The following is a 16,931-nucleotide window of genomic DNA, read 5'->3' on the forward strand; positions in this document are numbered from 1 at the left end:
ATCATCGGTCACTGCAGTTCCACTAACAGAGCCTATTAAAGTTGAAATCATTTACTTTTAAATTCAGCTTTGATTTGACAATATTTATCAGCTTTTTAAGACGAAAGAATTTTGAAAAATTCAACTTAAGATGCCTTAGAAATTAACAAAGGCAATTAGTCAAATATAAAGCAAAACAAAAAAATTTTAAACATATTCTGCTTTAAAATAAGAAAATATTTTATCCATACAGCTATGTGTATAAGGCCAATGACCTTTTGCTTAAAATACCCCAAACCATGGGTTCCTTAAAATACTTACCTTTTTAGCTTTGAAAAGCCCAAATCTTTTCATAAATTCTACTCTTACATTTTAAAAGGTCAAATGTGTTATAAAGGTAGAGAGGCTATACAAAACTAAAAGTTATAAAATGATCACCATTTCACTAAAGAGCTGTTTTTTTGTTTTTTTTTGTTTTTTACAACATGTCATTTACCACAACATTTCTGTATAAAACACAATTTAACACTCATTCACAATGAATCTTATGGGTTTTTTTTAAGAAGGGCCTTCATACCCTGTTTTGTCAGAGTTCATAAAGACAAGCTTCCTAGACCAGAGCACAGTTGTCTAGGACACACTATATAAACTCAGTAGGATTTTCCTCCCCCAGAAATTCTTACTGTATTTGTTCCAACTATAGCTGGTAAGGATCACACTTATATGAGGCCAACCCTGCTGGCCTCTCAGTGTGAGTGTCAAAACCAGAGAGAAAAGATAATTTTTTAATGTAACTCAATGCAACAGCAAAACCTCTTAATAGGTTTATCTCCTTTTTTTACTCAGGAGTTGGAAAGTCCACCTGCCAGCACTTCCCCGTTCACATGCCACAGGCAGAGCACAGGTAAGTAAAACCAGAAGGGTGAGGCCACAGTAGATAAGACTGACAATTGCCGAGGACACTCATAACAACTGATACTGATCAATGGTATACTTCATCTATAAATGAGCAGATAACCAAGCACCACCAGATATTTGAAGAAAACTAGCGATCTGAAAGAAAGACACCAAGTGGAACAAGCAGAAGCGACCTGAAGCATTATTAATGAAGCCAATAAAACAGAATTTAAAAATCTAATAATTGGAAACTTTAGCGGTAATTGAGAAGATAATGCATCCACAAAACCTAAAAAGATTACTATATAAAGAACAAGAGAGTTCTGGGAAATCAAAAAGATCTGCCTTCAAAGAAAAAAAAACAAAAACAAAAACTCACAGGGGCCAGAGAGTACAATGGACCTGAATGAACAAAATATTTACGACTAAAGTAGACAACCAAACTGTGACATTCTGACATTCCCCTAAAATGTGGAGAAACAGGAGATTTGGGGTAGGGGGTGATTAAAATAAGAGAAGAATCAAGGGAAATGGAGATAGGAATACAGAGATCTAATATTCATCCACCATTCATTCAGAAGATGAGGGAAAGACACAGACAAATATTGCCAACCTAAAGAAGGACTTCATAATATCAAGTGGCTCTGAATGCCCCAAAGGAATGTTGAAAAGTAAAACCCCATACTTCACAATTAAAGAAAAAAACCATACTGACTTCCAGAAAGAAAAAATAGTGAGAAAGAACTAAGAATCAGACAGGCATCAGACTTTTCATCTGTAACAACAAATACCAGAAGAAAAAAGTGTAAAGAACTTGGAAGAGACTCAATTATGAACTTAGAATTCTATATCTAGTTCCATCAGGATGGGAGGCATACCTGTGTGTGTTCAGCACCGGATCCTCAGCACTTACATAGAGTACTTTACACAGAGTCAAATAAACATTCATTAAATGAATAATAAAAACAGACATTGAGTATTCAAGGAACACTCTCATACACATCCCCACAAATCCTTTCTAGAAAAGAAGACATTAATCACAGATGTATTTCAGAGAGGGGCAACCATGAGACATAAGAAACAGCAATAAGCAAAGACAACAGTAACATCAATGGTTAAGTCTAAGCAAATGCAGCTAAAAGGTTACAGGCCTTATCCTCCAAATGCAGTGAAAAACTAAAAACCTCAAAGCTGCCTGAGAATCTTTTACAAAATTTTTTCTAAGTAATTCTTGAATTTAGGAAGAAATTGACCCTTATGCCCCAGTAATCCAGCTGCTAAATACATGTCCAGAGATATACCTACACAGGTGTACCATGTACTACAGACAAGAATGATCACAGTAGCACTGTTCCTAACAGCAAACTGGAATCAACCCAGATGTCAGTAAACAGTCAAATGGATAAGCATGTTATGGTACATTCAAACAACAGAATAACTACAGCAATGAAAAAGAACTACAGCTACACACAATATAAATATACTCACAATGTTAAGCAAAAGACAGACACGAAAGAATACATAGATAGTGTAACTCTTAACATGAAGCTCAAAAACAGGCAACACTAAACCATATTGTTCAGGAGCGTATATATGAGTGATAAAACTAGAGAAAAGTAAGGGGAGGATAAGTATACAGGGCAATGATAATCCAGAAGAAGCCTGCAGAAGATTTCTGCAGTGTGGACTTCCCTGGTGGCACAGTGGTTAAGAATCCACCTGCCAATGTAGGGGACACAGGTTCGAGCCCTGGTCCAGGAAGATCCCATATGCCAAGGAGCAACTAAGCCCACAAGCCACAACTATTGAGCCCATGTGCCGCAACTACTGAAGCCTGTGAGCCTAGAGCCTGTGCTCCACAAGAGAAGCCACCACAATGAGAAGCCTACGCACCACAACAATGAGTAGCCCGCACGCAGCAACCAAGACCCAACTCAGCCAATAAATAAATAAAGGGGCGGGTGGAGGAAAAAAAAAACCACAACAGATTTCTGCAGTGCTAGCAATGTTCTATTTCTTTATCTGGGTGGTGGCTAGGTAATAGTTGCCAGGTATTCACTATAACTATTTGTTATACTAAACTTACGTTTATATGCTTTCAATACATATTATTTAAAACTTTTTCTTATAAAATATAAGAAGAGTAATACGAACAAGAGATGGAATAAAACTACTTAGGAAATATTTAGAAATTTTAGACAAACTAGAAAATAAGCATACCACATTTCAAAACCTGTGCAATAAAGTCAAACAGCACTCAGAAGAAAACAAATACCCTTAAGTGTTTGATAAAAAAACAACTTAAATCACATTGATCCAGTAAACCAAAAAGAAAAAGGAGAAACGATTACGACTGGAGCAAAAAATAAAAATGTTTGATTTAGCAAATAAAACTAAGGGCCAAGTCTTTCAAAAGACCATCATAACAAAGCAGACAAGCCTCTGACAAGCAATCAAGAGGACTGTAGAGAAGAGGGTCGTAGCCACAGAGGACGGTGACGCAAAAAGTGGGTACTTCACACATCTTTCCAACAGCTTCAAATGTACAGGTGAAGTAACCAATTTTTTAGAATCTAAAATTACTAAATCTGAGAGAAGCAATGGAAAATCTAAATAGACTAATACGCAGAAGAGAAAAATGGATTGGGCTCAGATGTTCATTTAAAACAGGGTTTCTCAACCTTGGACCTGTTGATACTTTGGGTCAAATAATTCTCTGTTGTAGGGAACTGTTCTGACATTGTAGTATGTTTAGTAACATCCCCTCTACCCACAAAAAGCCAATAGCACATCCTCCCACCCAGCCCGTTGTGACAATCCAAAATATCTCCAGATATTTCCAAATGTCCCATGGGAGTCAAAACTGCCCCCAATTGAATATTAAACTGTTCTAAATCTTAGGAAAAAAACACACAAAGCTTGTCAAGTTATGAGACTGCTTATACCTTGATACCAAAATGAAACAGGAAGAGCCTAAAAGGAAACAGACTATATTGCAATCTCACTTAAAGTAGAAAAATCCAAAAATAAAGTATCATATCTATTGTGTTCCACCCCCAACAACCAACCTATGTAGCTGCTGAATGTTTATTATGGGAATGCAAGGATGATTCAAAATCAGGAAATTTCTTCATGTAATTCACAAGCTATAGCCCTGCATGTAATTATATGCATAGTCATGAAAAACAAAGTAGATCTGTATGTATTGTGTCTGTGATATATTGTTAAGTGAAAAACCTAAGCTGCAGACATTCTAAAGAAGTAGAGTTGAACACAAAATGTGTTTTTCTACCATCTCTTTCCTGAGGCTCCACTAGAATTACAATGAAGACGTACAATGAAGAATAAACACTGCAAATACACAATGGTAACAAAAAATAAAAGGGGGCTACCAGCAGAAAGAAGAATTCACTTATGCTGGAAGATGACAGCGAATGGAAGAACAGTAATTAATAGAGCAAACAAGTAAAGCCATAGGTTAGGGGATAATCAGGAGGCTAATTTGTCCCACAGCACCCTGGACAGGCTCTTGACTCAGACGCCAGGTACACGCAACAGCAGGAGTGGTGGATAGGATTGAAAACATAGATTAACCAAAAGCAGATATACAGAGCAGATTGTTCAGCCACCAAAACACACTGCTCTCCTTAAGTAGAACTCAGGCATACATATCTATCTCAAGCAAGAGATTATAAGGTTTCATTGTCCAGAGAAACCAAATAGCTCTAGTCATCATTTATGATTATATCTGGAAACAGGGTGTGAGGGATAGGGGGTTGAAGTCAGCTTAAATTCCTCCTAAAAGCTATCAGTTGACAAGTCTTGGCCACAAAGAACTGCCAATCAGCCTTTAGCACCTCTCTCAAATATGAATGGAAAAAAAGAAAAAATATGAATGAGCAACACAGAATAAGATATGAGGAAAGTCTTCAAAAAGAAAAAAAAAAAAAGACCAAGATAAACTAGAAAAAAGTTATTAAACACGTATTAAACTTATTAAAAGAGTAACAGAGATGCTTGAGGGAGAGTATCAAAGTAACTCCTTAAAGACACTTATGAATATATTACATCGATAAAACAAAAATAGAATGCTATGAATAAGGAATAATCAGCGAACAAGAACTTATGGTTCATCCTTGGAGAGGACCCGCAATGAACCACACCTCCCAGCATTCACCCCTTATATGGACCCCTCCCACTGTCAATTTGGGCTGGCCCTGTGACTTGCTTTAACAAATACACATGGTAGAAACAACACTGGGCCAGTTCCAGATCTAAACTTTAAGAAAGCCTAGCAATTTCCACTTTTGTGCTCTTAGAAGCCAAAAATAAAAATCCGGAAAATACCTTCTTAAAAAGAAAGAGAAGCCACATGAAGAGATCCTGGAATGATGAGATGCCATGTGGAGAGAAGGGCCATTTGAGGAAACAGCAAGGCACCAGACATGTGAGTGAAGAAGCCATGTTGGGCATTCCAGTGCAGTCACATGTCCAAATAACTACGAGTCCCAGCCACTAGTTGACTGCACAGTGAGGTGAGCAGAAAAACTCCAGCTAAGTCTAACCAACCCACACAATCGTGAGAGAGAGATTAAATTGTTGTTTTAAGCCAGTAAGTTGGGGGGTAACTGGTTAAGCAGCAATAAATAACCAAAATAAAACTTAAAGTTATGACTGTTCAAATAAAATTTCCAAAAATTGAAAGATAATTTCAAATTCTGGAACATTTTTCTTAACACAAAGGGACGGAATATAATGATAATAAGAGATACAAAGACTCAGGCGAAGAGGTCTAAATTCCTATTAGTATGCATTCCAAAATGAACAAATAAAGAATGGAAAGGAGAAAGTTACCACAGAAAAAAATACAAGAACATTTACCCAAGAAGAAAGTCCAAATTCAACAGTCCATATTTGAGAAGGTCCATCCATACTGAGTGCCCAAAAACAACAGAAAAACAAAGAAACCACAACTCAGGACACCGTTATGGTATTTCAGAACAAGGAAACGACAAAGCCCTAAAAGCTTCCTGAAAGTCATGCAGAGATGACTAAGATTCAGGACAGCATCAGGCTTCAACACCACCCCTAACTAGAGGACAACTGCACAGTCTTTGAAGTTCTGAGGGGAAATTATTTTCGACCTAGAATTATATATTCAACCAAACTACCAATCAAGTGAAGGCAGAATATAACAGCAGTTACCATTTATTGGGCATTTACTATGCATCGGGCACTGCTCTAAATGATTTACAAACACCAACTCATTTAATCTTTATAATTCTCCCCAAATATAGGTATTACTACCATTTCCCCCATTTTGCAAATGGGAAACTGATGTATATACTGCTAGGTAATTAGCTCAAGCTAATTATATAATCAGCTAATAAGCAGTAGAACCAAGATGCAAACCCACAGTGGTCTGGTGCCACAGATATAGATATATATAGAAATATAGATATTTTTTTAGAACTCAGGAAATGTACTAACCCTTCATGTTTTCTTGAGATTTTACTTGAGTAAAATCATTTTACTCAGGCAAAATGAGAAGAGGTAAGCCAAGAAAGATAACACGAAATTTGAAAACAATGGGTCTACTACTTCAGCAGAGGAGACAAGAAAAATTTCAAGATGACAGCTCACTAGCCAGCCCAGAAAACAACCTGCCAAGACTGGTGCAGAAGAACCAAAGGCTCCAGAAGAGAGGGAGATCTCACAGAAAAGAGGTACAACATAACTTTTTTAAACTAAGAATTATTATTATTATAAGGAAGACATTGCAAAACAAAACACTGTACAAAGGAAATATCATAATAGAAAAGTCCTATGATAAGTGGTGATTATTCATATGACTAAATATAATGATATTTTAGGAAGGGGAGGTGGGTAGGTAAGTGGGTGGTATAAGAGCTAAATCTTTATTATAGTACAAATCAATAAATTATGCCTAAATAGGTAAATGCAGAAATCCAGATAAGTTAGAGGTGGTGGTGAGGTAGTGAGTACTTCTGCTGCTTGAAGGAGACAACATTTGAGTTAGGAGTTAAGAAGCACAAATGGGCATAGAGAGATGGCATTCCATGTGAAGGTAAACGAATAAACAAAAGCAAACAATTGCAGAAGCAAGGAACAGTTCTCGAAACCAGAAATATTAACAACAAAAAGGTGGTGGTGGGGAGGGGGACAACTGTCTGCCCGTCCTAGTAAATGCCAGCAGCTCCCAAGAATGAAAAGGTTATTTTCAGTATCTAAAACAAACAAAACAATTTAACAGGAAAACAAAAACTAAGTTCCAAATAAGTTGTATAATACTGAGAAATCATCTTAGTTTTATTTGTGCTTGCAACAATTTATTTTAGCTCTTGAACACTAGAGAATTTTTACTTTACCTGACCCGTGGGTAGTGGTTGATCTAGCATCTCAACATCCAGGTGCTTAGGAAGGTTATATAATCTGCAGAGTTCACATATCAACCACTTCAATTGCTGACGAAGCTACAAAACACATTTCAGTAAATAAGCATCATGTTAAAGAGCCCTTAGACAACATGAATAATGCTACAACGACTGTAACTAATCCAGTAGGAAAGGAAAAAAGTTTATTACTGCTCAGTTATAGCCTACAGATAAAATAACAGTCTTTAGAAAATATTTTAGGGGCTTCTAGTGTAAGAAAGTTACTATGGCTTTAGTGCAACCTCTATAACTGATATCCAGCAGGATGACTTCAACAAAATGGCAGAGGAAGGGGAGCTCCAGACATTGTCTAATTTTCAGCTGTTAACTTCTTTTCTTAGTAACTTACAAGAGTACATTAATACATTAATAAGGCTACAAAAAACAGGCAGTATTGTTGCACATGGGTTACAAAATTATATATTTCACAGTCATTCATTTAAAAGTACAGAGGCAAATGTGGTCTAGCAGACAGAGCCTTGGAATTCTGGTGACCAGGATACAGTATCTAACACCCTGAGTTTGAGTCTCCCTATCTGTAAAACCAGGAAATTAAAACCATCTCATAAGGGCAAAGATTAAATGAAATCTTCTGTGAAAACGCTTAGTAGGCTCTTAAGTGTTTGTCTTAAAAAGACCTCACTAGGAAAACTGCAAAGAATAACTCACTTCCATTTTTAAATCCGGATTTTTTTTTTTAAAGCATATTTACTTTAAGCAAGGTAAATCTGTGCACAAACATGTTTTTCATTGTTTAAAGAGCTGTTTTCAATGTGTAAGTTTACCAATTATGGCTTAAGAAGAGTGGTAGACTATCAGTAGATTTGACTGGCAGCAAGTAAGGCAACCTACTTCACTTGGTCAGGAACAGTTTCCTGGATGTCTCTAACCAAGAAAAGAGATGAAGAGAAAGGAGCAGGTTTATGAAAGACTAAGGAAAACAGACACAGAATTAGAATGGGCAAAGCAAAGAACAAGCCTTTCCAAAATGGATAATGGAGGAAGTAAAAATGAGGAAAGTTGAGCAGTAAATTAGTATCAAAAAATATCCTCAAGCTTAAAAATCAGTAAAGCCCACCATGGATTTGTTATCCAACCAATAAGTTCTGTTTAGTGCTCAGTACACAATGATGAGGCAGGGTGAGCTGGACACAGACCTGACACTCCAACCCCTGGTACAGGGAGAGCTACAGGAGCACTGTGGGAGAGACAGCAGCGTGGTGGAGGTGCACCCTGCAGTAAGAAACAGGGCAGCACACCTTCCAGGAATTTCAACTTCACACTCCCCTCAAAAAAGTGTTTGAGGAATTGGAGGAAGAAACTAAGACCATGGGAAGAATTTAAGAAATATTCAGAAGGTAGATGGATAGGTCTTAGAAATTTACTAGTTTGGGGTTAAGCGGGTGCAGGTCAGGAAACACTGGTATAAAAAGAACTCTAAGACAGTTTCCAGGTTCAGGCACAGGTAACAAGTTTCACCATTTCATTTTGCCCCAGTCACAATCACAGAGAGAATTTTTGAGGGGAAACATGATGCGAGTGGTGGAGTACTAAGTGGTAGATGAGTTTAAATCTAGATATAATTATCTTGAACAGCCACAGCACATCCTAAATGAAATTCCCTGGATCTATGTGATAGACAATGGGTTTCAAACTCAGGAGATAAACTTTATCTAGAGATAGATTTAGGAATCACTGGAATATAGGCCATGATTTAAGTACTGGGGATAGAAGAGATTACTCAGAGAAAGCACAGAATGAGAAGAAAGAGGCAGACCAAAGAATAAGAGCTCAGAGGAGACCAAGGCAATAAGAAGAGATAAAAACAGGAGACAGTGATCTGATGCAAATCCTCATTAGATTATCAGTTCCCAGAGGACAGGGATATGACTTGTCTTTTATACCCACCACTTATCACAAAGCCTGGCATAGAAGCCAGTTGATTTTTTTAAAAATACTTTTCTGCGTTCTACTACTAATAGTTTCCTGTATCCACCCAAGGTAAAAACAAAAAAAAGGTATGTATAATCCAGCATTGATATATAAATATATATTTTTTTACAACATTGTATACAAAGGGACCAGATTATAGACAATATGCTATGCCTTGCTTTTTCACTTCAGTATATTTTGGAATGTTACATATGTGCTCTTGTGGAAAGACGGCTGCATTCTTCTTAACTTCAACATGATATTCTATCATAAAACTATACAGTAGTTTTTATTTAACCAGCTCTTTATTGGTGGACAATAAGGAATATGTTTGTTGAATGGAGAAGTGTTTCAATAAGGAAAGAATCAACAGCATCAAAATGCTGCAGAAACTTTAGGACTGGATTTGGCAACTAGAGGTAAAAATTTTAGTACAACAAAGATGACAGAATGCAGATTACAGTGAATTACATGAATTAAAGGTAAGGAAATAGTTTATTCTATCAAGAAACTAGGTTATAAAATAACTGGCAGAGAGTCAAAGAAAGAGTGGAGGGTGAGTTTTGGTTTTTTTTCTTTTATGTAAATACTCATTTGTAAATTTCGACCCAACTTTACATCCTATGTCATTTTACTTTATGAGCATGTTTTGATGGAATATCTTAGACACCAAAAAATAACCTCACTCATTTCTACTATCACAAAACTCGCACCTTTAGATCTTTAGAGGCGACCTCCTCAAGGGAAGCAGCAGTTAGGGAGCCAAGCCTGCCACTCTTCACCCGTCCTGCTGGCCCTCCTCCGCTGGGGATGTAAACGCGTGTCTGTCCAGCTTCTAATTTTTCCCTCTAACCTTTACAGCTTTCTTATTACTCTTACAATACTCCATCAACCCATGTTCTTCTGTTCTTAATTTTAAGAATAGATGTGTTTAAACCACCTATAACTTATTTTGACAAAAATCTGAAGTAAGTCTCTAAATTCCTCAAATGGTCAGTTCTCTCAATACTATTAATAGGATAAGCTATCCCTTCTTTATTGGGTATTTTGGTTCAATTTAACTTAATCTAAATTCTCAATTGTATAACTCTGTTTCTAAACTTCTAACTGCCTTTATCTGTCCAGCTCAGTGCCAATAATCAATATTTTATTTAATATCTGGTCAGACAAGTCTCCCCTTATTTTTTTTCAACTTCATTATTTTCTTTTATTATTTACTCTTCAAAACAAACTTCAGAGTCACTTTGTCAAGTTCCAAAAATAAATCTGCTAGCATTTTTACTGGAATTGCATTCACTTTATAAACTAACATGAAGTTATCTCTATAACTGACATACATATAATACGGAGTCTGCCCACCTAGGAACAGAGTAGAGTCTTTCATTCCACTCAGCAAATCTTTGTAGTTTTCTTGATACAAAACCTGCACACCTAAGCTTATTCCTAGGTATTTAATTTTTTTTTAATAAATTGTAGTTGTCAATACTTGTCCACCATACTTTCTGATTATAGCTGATATTTGGGAAAACTTGATTTTTATATAATAGATCTTTTAACTGTCATCTTAAAAACTGCTTTTTCAGCTGACTCCTCTGGATTATTCTTTAAGGTAAACAATCTTATCACCTGCAAATAATGACTGGTATTATTCTAAAAGGACCTTGTGACATCATGGAAAAATGCAATAATGTTAACTTTAAAAAAGGAGATAAAATTATACGGATTATAACCTCAACTACTTAAACATATATACAAGTGTATATGTATTTTACTAGCAAGAGAAAAAATACTGATAAAAAATAGCCATCATATCAACAATGGTTATATCAGGTAGAGAAAATAAGATTTCTATTTTCCTTTTTTTGTTGTTTTTAATTTTATTAGTTCTCTCACAATGGTCACTTATTAGATTTATAATCAAAGAAACTAGGTTTTTAAAAATTTTTGTAAGATATAAAGTTAGATCTCTTTACATATTAAAAAATAGCTTTATTTATATACCCTTGACTTTTACTGCAGAGCTATAGACTCTTGACAGAAACAGCAACTGGTGTCAGTCTATCTTTATTTCCCCCTCACATCTACCTTGGTCTTTTTCCTTTTTTCTACTTCCTACCTTGGCTAGTGGTCCCAAACAAAAATGCTTGCTTAGTTTAATGATTAGGATTCATGGTAAAGAGACCACCTAATTCCTGATCTAAATTAAGACTATACCTATGGGAAATAAAAATGAGAAACCAGGTATTAACAGAATTTGAAAGACCAAAAAAACCACAAAAAACAAAAACTAACAACAAAAACAAAACAAAAAAACTTAGAGGAGCTAAAGACCTCATTATCAAATAATCATTAATCAGGCTTTTATATAGTACCTCTTAACACTTAAATTCTATATATTCATGAGTTAAAAAAAAAAAAAAGCAGTGTGGCTTATTTTCTCACCGAATTGTTGTTCTTAGTGTCTTCTAGGCGTTCCAGAACTGATGTCAGATTTGGGTCATCAGAGTCCACAAACCATATTGGTGAAGAAGATGGATAAGATTCCTGTTACAGAGATACCTATGTTAAAGACATTTACATACAGGCTAACCTGGATATGCAATTAAACCTCACCACTAAATGGTAAGATGATCACAAATTTAAGTAAAACATATCATGGAAAGAAAAGTAATCCATGTGTGGCGAAACAGAATTTTTAATGGATTTTTTTAAACAAAAATTAAGTTTTATGGTTTAATCTTGCCTGCTCCGTGTTACATAATTTGCCTTAAAAAAAAAAATGGGGACTTTACCCAGTAAACAGTATGATTTAAAACAAACAGAAGAGAATACACTGCAAAAGTTTTGTTTCACCAAAAGCAGAAAAAAATGGTATGCAAGCACCAAGGAAGACGGGCTTCCTTCCTTTACAAAGAAGGTTCTAACATGGCCTGGATTCTCCACCTTTAACATTTAAGGGCTTTAAAATCTGGAATCATAATAAATCCCTCAAAAAGCAAAAACAAATTAAATTCAAAAACAAAAAAACCCCAACTGTGAAGTAGTCTATAGAGTTAAACCATACTACTTTTTGCCTTTTAACATAATAAGGCTACATTTCTAAGCTTTATCTAGATGAGATCTAACCCTGAATTTTTTCAAATAAAGCAAAGGAATACTTATCTAGGCACCTGTTTTTAAATCCTTACCAATGCTAAAAAGGATTTTTTAAATCTTCTACTCATTATACTCCTTGCCTTCTGAGTAGTGTAATTACAAAAGTTACTTTGAGATTTTTCTCCATTAGAAAATAGGCCTCTAAAAATCAATCCCATTTAATTTTGCCTTTTTCCTAATAACTTTCCATCCCTTCTTAGATTGCAAGGAGGAATGTAGTTTCTAAAGGACAGATTTCTTAAATGAGGTTAAGATTACTTCTTAAATATAGCAGGTGTTAGAAAGACAGAACAAACAGCAACATAGCTGTCTTAGGGCTACATTCAGCACTCACTTGCCATGGCAGTTGGGCTCTGAGATAGGCATTCTCCTTGTACAGCTACTGTCTCTGTGCTCCAGCTCATCTATGTCAATGATGTTCTTCAAAACTGTAATAGGCTGCCTCTAAAATGGCCCCAATAATGGCCTCCTGGTATTCATACCCTTGTACAATATAATGCCCTCTCCTAGACCTCATGACTCACTTCTAACAAACAGAATACAGTAAAAGTAATGGATGTCACCTCTGAAGTTAGGTTACAAAAAGATGAAAAGTTCTGCCTTGCTCACCCTCCCCTGCTCTTTCATTTGCTCTCCCTGATGGAAGCAGCTCCCTTCAGAGAGGCCCAAATCTACTCTGCAAGGGATTGAGAGAGGCCTCAGACCAACAGCCTGTGAGGAGATGAATGCTACCAACAACTGCATGGATGAGCTTGGAGGCGGAGTCTCTCCCTGCCTAGCCTTGAGAAGACTGCAGCATCAGCCAATACCTTGACTGCCTTGTCAGAGATCCTGAGCCAGGGAACACAGGCAAGTCATGCACAGATTCTTGACCCATGGAAACTGTGAGATGTTTGTTTTAAGCTGCTAAATTTGTTGCAGAGCAACAGATAACTCAAACACCATAAAATTCCAATATTTTATTCCACCACACAAACGGAGTATTACCAAGAAATGCTATTACTATATGTATATATACACATACATGCACACATATATACACACAAACACACATACTTTTTTTTTTTTGGCCTCACGGTGCGGCATGTGGGATCTCAGTTCCCTGACCAGGGATGGAACCCATGCTCCCTGCATGGGAAGGCAGAGTCCTAACCGCTGGACCACTGGGGAAATCCCTACATACATATTTTTAAAAGCACAATTACATGTGTTGATTTTTAAAAGTTAACGAACTAAAAAAAAAAAAAAAGAAAAAAGTTAACGAACTAAGCATTACGTTTCCACCTACTAACAGACATTTACTCTGTTTGTACTGTTTTCTATAATATATTAGGGAAAAGCCGACATTATCAGTATTAGCTACAGTGAGGTTCTAGTTATAGAAAAACAATTTTGCAGAAACAGTTTTAAAGAAGCACTGATTTGAGAACTATACTCTCAATTATAATATAGTTGGAGCCATAGAAACTGAATATTTTTAAAGCATTTTACCAAATGTTCTTTAAAATCTGTATTGAAGTAGGACATCATTATATCCATTCAGTAATGGTTTATTTTTGTATTCTCATTCCTCAAACTCTTACTGTGTCCCAAACCTCTTTAAGGCTAAAAAGTAGACTATATTCAAAATTAATCCTATTCTTAAAGAGAATTACTTATTGAATATTACATTTTCTTCAAATTCTTCAGCCTAGTTTGAGAACACACCATCTCAACCATTTTTATTGTTTTAGAATTTTTTTGAAGGCTAAAGAAAATACAAAACACTAAATTTTGAGCTTTATTGTGTAGATTAAAATTCTGCATAAGCAAAAGAAAATATATGAATTGTTGCTCTGGACTAACACCCCTCAAAACCATATTATGCAAATTGCAAAAAAAAAAAAAGGAGAAGAAGAAGAAAAATACTGAGATCAGTTCCTACCTATGCCATATTTTTCTAATCCTGTACCAAAGATGACAGGATACACAGTAGGTCTAAGCATCTATGTTAACAGTTCTCCAAGTGGGGCCCTTGGACTCCTAGGTCCAAACTATTTCTACAAGAATACAGAGATAATTGCCCTTTTCACATTGACATTTGTACCACTGATGCAAATATAATGGTGGGTAAAACTAACTGCTGGTACCCTAGCACAGATGAAGCCAGTGACACCAAGCTATACTTGCAAAGTCATGGTATACACCACCATTCATTCAAGGTGTTTAAAAGAAAAAAAAAAAAAAAAAAAGCATTTCACTTATGAATGTCTGATGAGGCAGTTATTTTACTAAATCTCAATCCTTATATCTTTTTAATACTGTAAGTGATGAAATGGAAGCACACATGAGCACTCCCATAGAATACATGAGAAAAAGGACTTGTGTGACTGAGTTCTGAGCTCCACTAACCACTTTCACAGGACACAATTTTCACTTGAAAGAATGACTGACAAACAATGGTTATTCCAGCTTAGGTTTTTGAAAGATGTTTTCTCAAAAAAGAATAAAGAGAGTCTGTCATTTCAAGAAAAACACAAGACAGTATTTACTGCCAATAATATAATTCAAGCTTTCAAGCAAAAATTAGAATTTTGCAAAACCCGTATCCACCTCTGTGAGCCTGACAGCTTCCTAACAGTATTCTGATGAGGTTGATGGTGATATTAATGAATATAATGTTTTCATGTTATATAACAAAATGCACCACATTTAGAAGATTTCAGTGAACCAGTATTTTCCAAATGACCAATGCAGGATGTTGTAATATCATGCAAGGGTTAAAGATCCATTCAAAGTTCAAAAAAAACCCAAGTTTCAGCAGAGTATCCAAAAAGAATATCTACAACTATCTAAAATGGCTGTTAAAATAATCCTTTTTCCAACCAAGTATCTGCATAAGGCTGGATTTTCTTCCTATTATTTCAACCAGAACAACATATCACCACAGACTGAATGCAAAAGCTAATGACAGACCAGACATCAAAGTGATCGCCCCCCCACCCCCCCAAAAATGTAAAATTTTGCCACTATTCTCATTAAAACTTTCTAGTTTAGAAAATAAGGTCATTTTTCACACACACACACAAATTATATTAACATGTAATGAGTTCATCTTAATGAATATTTTAAATATTTGTTTTAATTTCTAATGATAAATATTAACAGATAACCTACATAAACAAAAGCTCCTTGGGACCTCGATATATTTTTAATAGTATAAAGGAGTCTTGACTCCAAAAACCTTGATAACTGCTGCCTGCCTCCATCCCCCAATCTTTTACCATTCTATATTAATGTGGTTCCACTGAGGCTAGTTTTTCTATCTCCTTCCCATCTTCCTACCTCCCTTCCCTTGACCCAAAACCTGATCACAGGTCTCTACCAGCCTATCCTACTCCCAGTGGTTAGCTGTCAGATGAGCTAAACAGGCAAATCTGGGTCTTCTCTGGGACTAGAGCCCTCTTTGTTGGGATCTAGCATCACAAGGACAATGCTGGCTAACCAGGGTAGCCAGCACTTATCTTGCCAAAACAGAGAGGGTTAAAAGAAACCAAACTGTTTTCTAGAGGGTCATAGATATTTATACCTTGTGCCATGACTGCGAATGCCCATTTCATTTCACACTTGCTAACATTTTTACCAATCTGATAAATAAAAGTTGCTACCTGGAAGAAAAAATGTTCCTATACAATATAATTTGTTACAACATCTCCAAAAACCAATTCATCAAGAATGGAAAGCTATCACTTCTAGGAAAATTTCAAAGGATATCAGGTACATGCACAAGGACTTAACTATAGCTATTAATGTTCAAAGCATTATTTAGAATAAAAAAACAAAAACCACCGAAAGTAGGAGACATGACTGCCTCAGTGCTATAGTCATAACAGGACAGCACACGATAGCTGAAGACACTGTAGCGGAATAAGTTATGACAGAGGTCCACAATATTATTGAGTGAAAAATCAGATTACAAAATACCCTGGTTTTTTTTTAAAGGAAGAGAAAATCTACATAAACATAAGAGAAAAAAGATGACCAGATGACAAGATATGTACCAAAATTCTGACAGTGGTGTCTTCTGAGTGGTAGGACTATAGGTGATTTTTTTCTAGTTTTGCTTATCTGGTTTCTAGATTTCTTAAATAAGAATGTCTTAATTTCCACATTGTAAAATATCCACTACCACCACCTCTGGAAACTGAACCTTCAGCACAAGTTCTACATCATGGTCAAGGCTTGTTCAGTGTAATATTTAGAAGACAATCTACATACTTTGAAAGGCAACTAAAATTATTACAAATATTTATACCTAAGCATTAATGCTTTCAATCTCTCATATACTTTAACCTTTCACATTTTTACAAGGTTAAGAACTAAGCTTTGTATCTATCTTGAAAAGATAGTTTCCTTACTATTTCTCTTTAAAATGACCCATGATGTACAATTTTTAAACAACGGATGGTGCTCAAAAATCCCAATATAAGTTCAAGCAGCTTTCCTTATGTTAAATGTTTAAGTGCTTCTAAC

At 35.8% G+C, this 16,931-nt stretch overlaps 1 protein-coding gene across 2 annotated transcripts in view; it reads right to left on the bottom strand.

Moving 5' to 3' along the window:
- The window catches only part of UBE2Q2 (ubiquitin conjugating enzyme E2 Q2), a 60,042-nt gene that overhangs the window by 36,799 nt on the left and 6,312 nt on the right, over positions 1-16,931 (bottom strand). For both annotated transcript variants that reach the window (XM_057723505.1, XM_057723504.1), the window contains exons 2-3: positions 11,706-11,807; positions 7,266-7,370 (exon numbers count right to left, since the gene is read on the bottom strand). In XM_057723505.1, the coding sequence (XP_057579488.1) occupies positions 7,266-7,370; positions 11,706-11,807 (207 nt within the window). The remainder of the gene's footprint in view (positions 1-7,265; positions 7,371-11,705; positions 11,808-16,931) is intronic.

The sequence above is a fragment of the Hippopotamus amphibius genome, chromosome 2 (genome assembly GCF_030028045.1).
Source record: "Hippopotamus amphibius kiboko isolate mHipAmp2 chromosome 2, mHipAmp2.hap2, whole genome shotgun sequence".
Taxonomy (NCBI): domain Eukaryota; kingdom Metazoa; phylum Chordata; class Mammalia; order Artiodactyla; family Hippopotamidae; genus Hippopotamus; species Hippopotamus amphibius.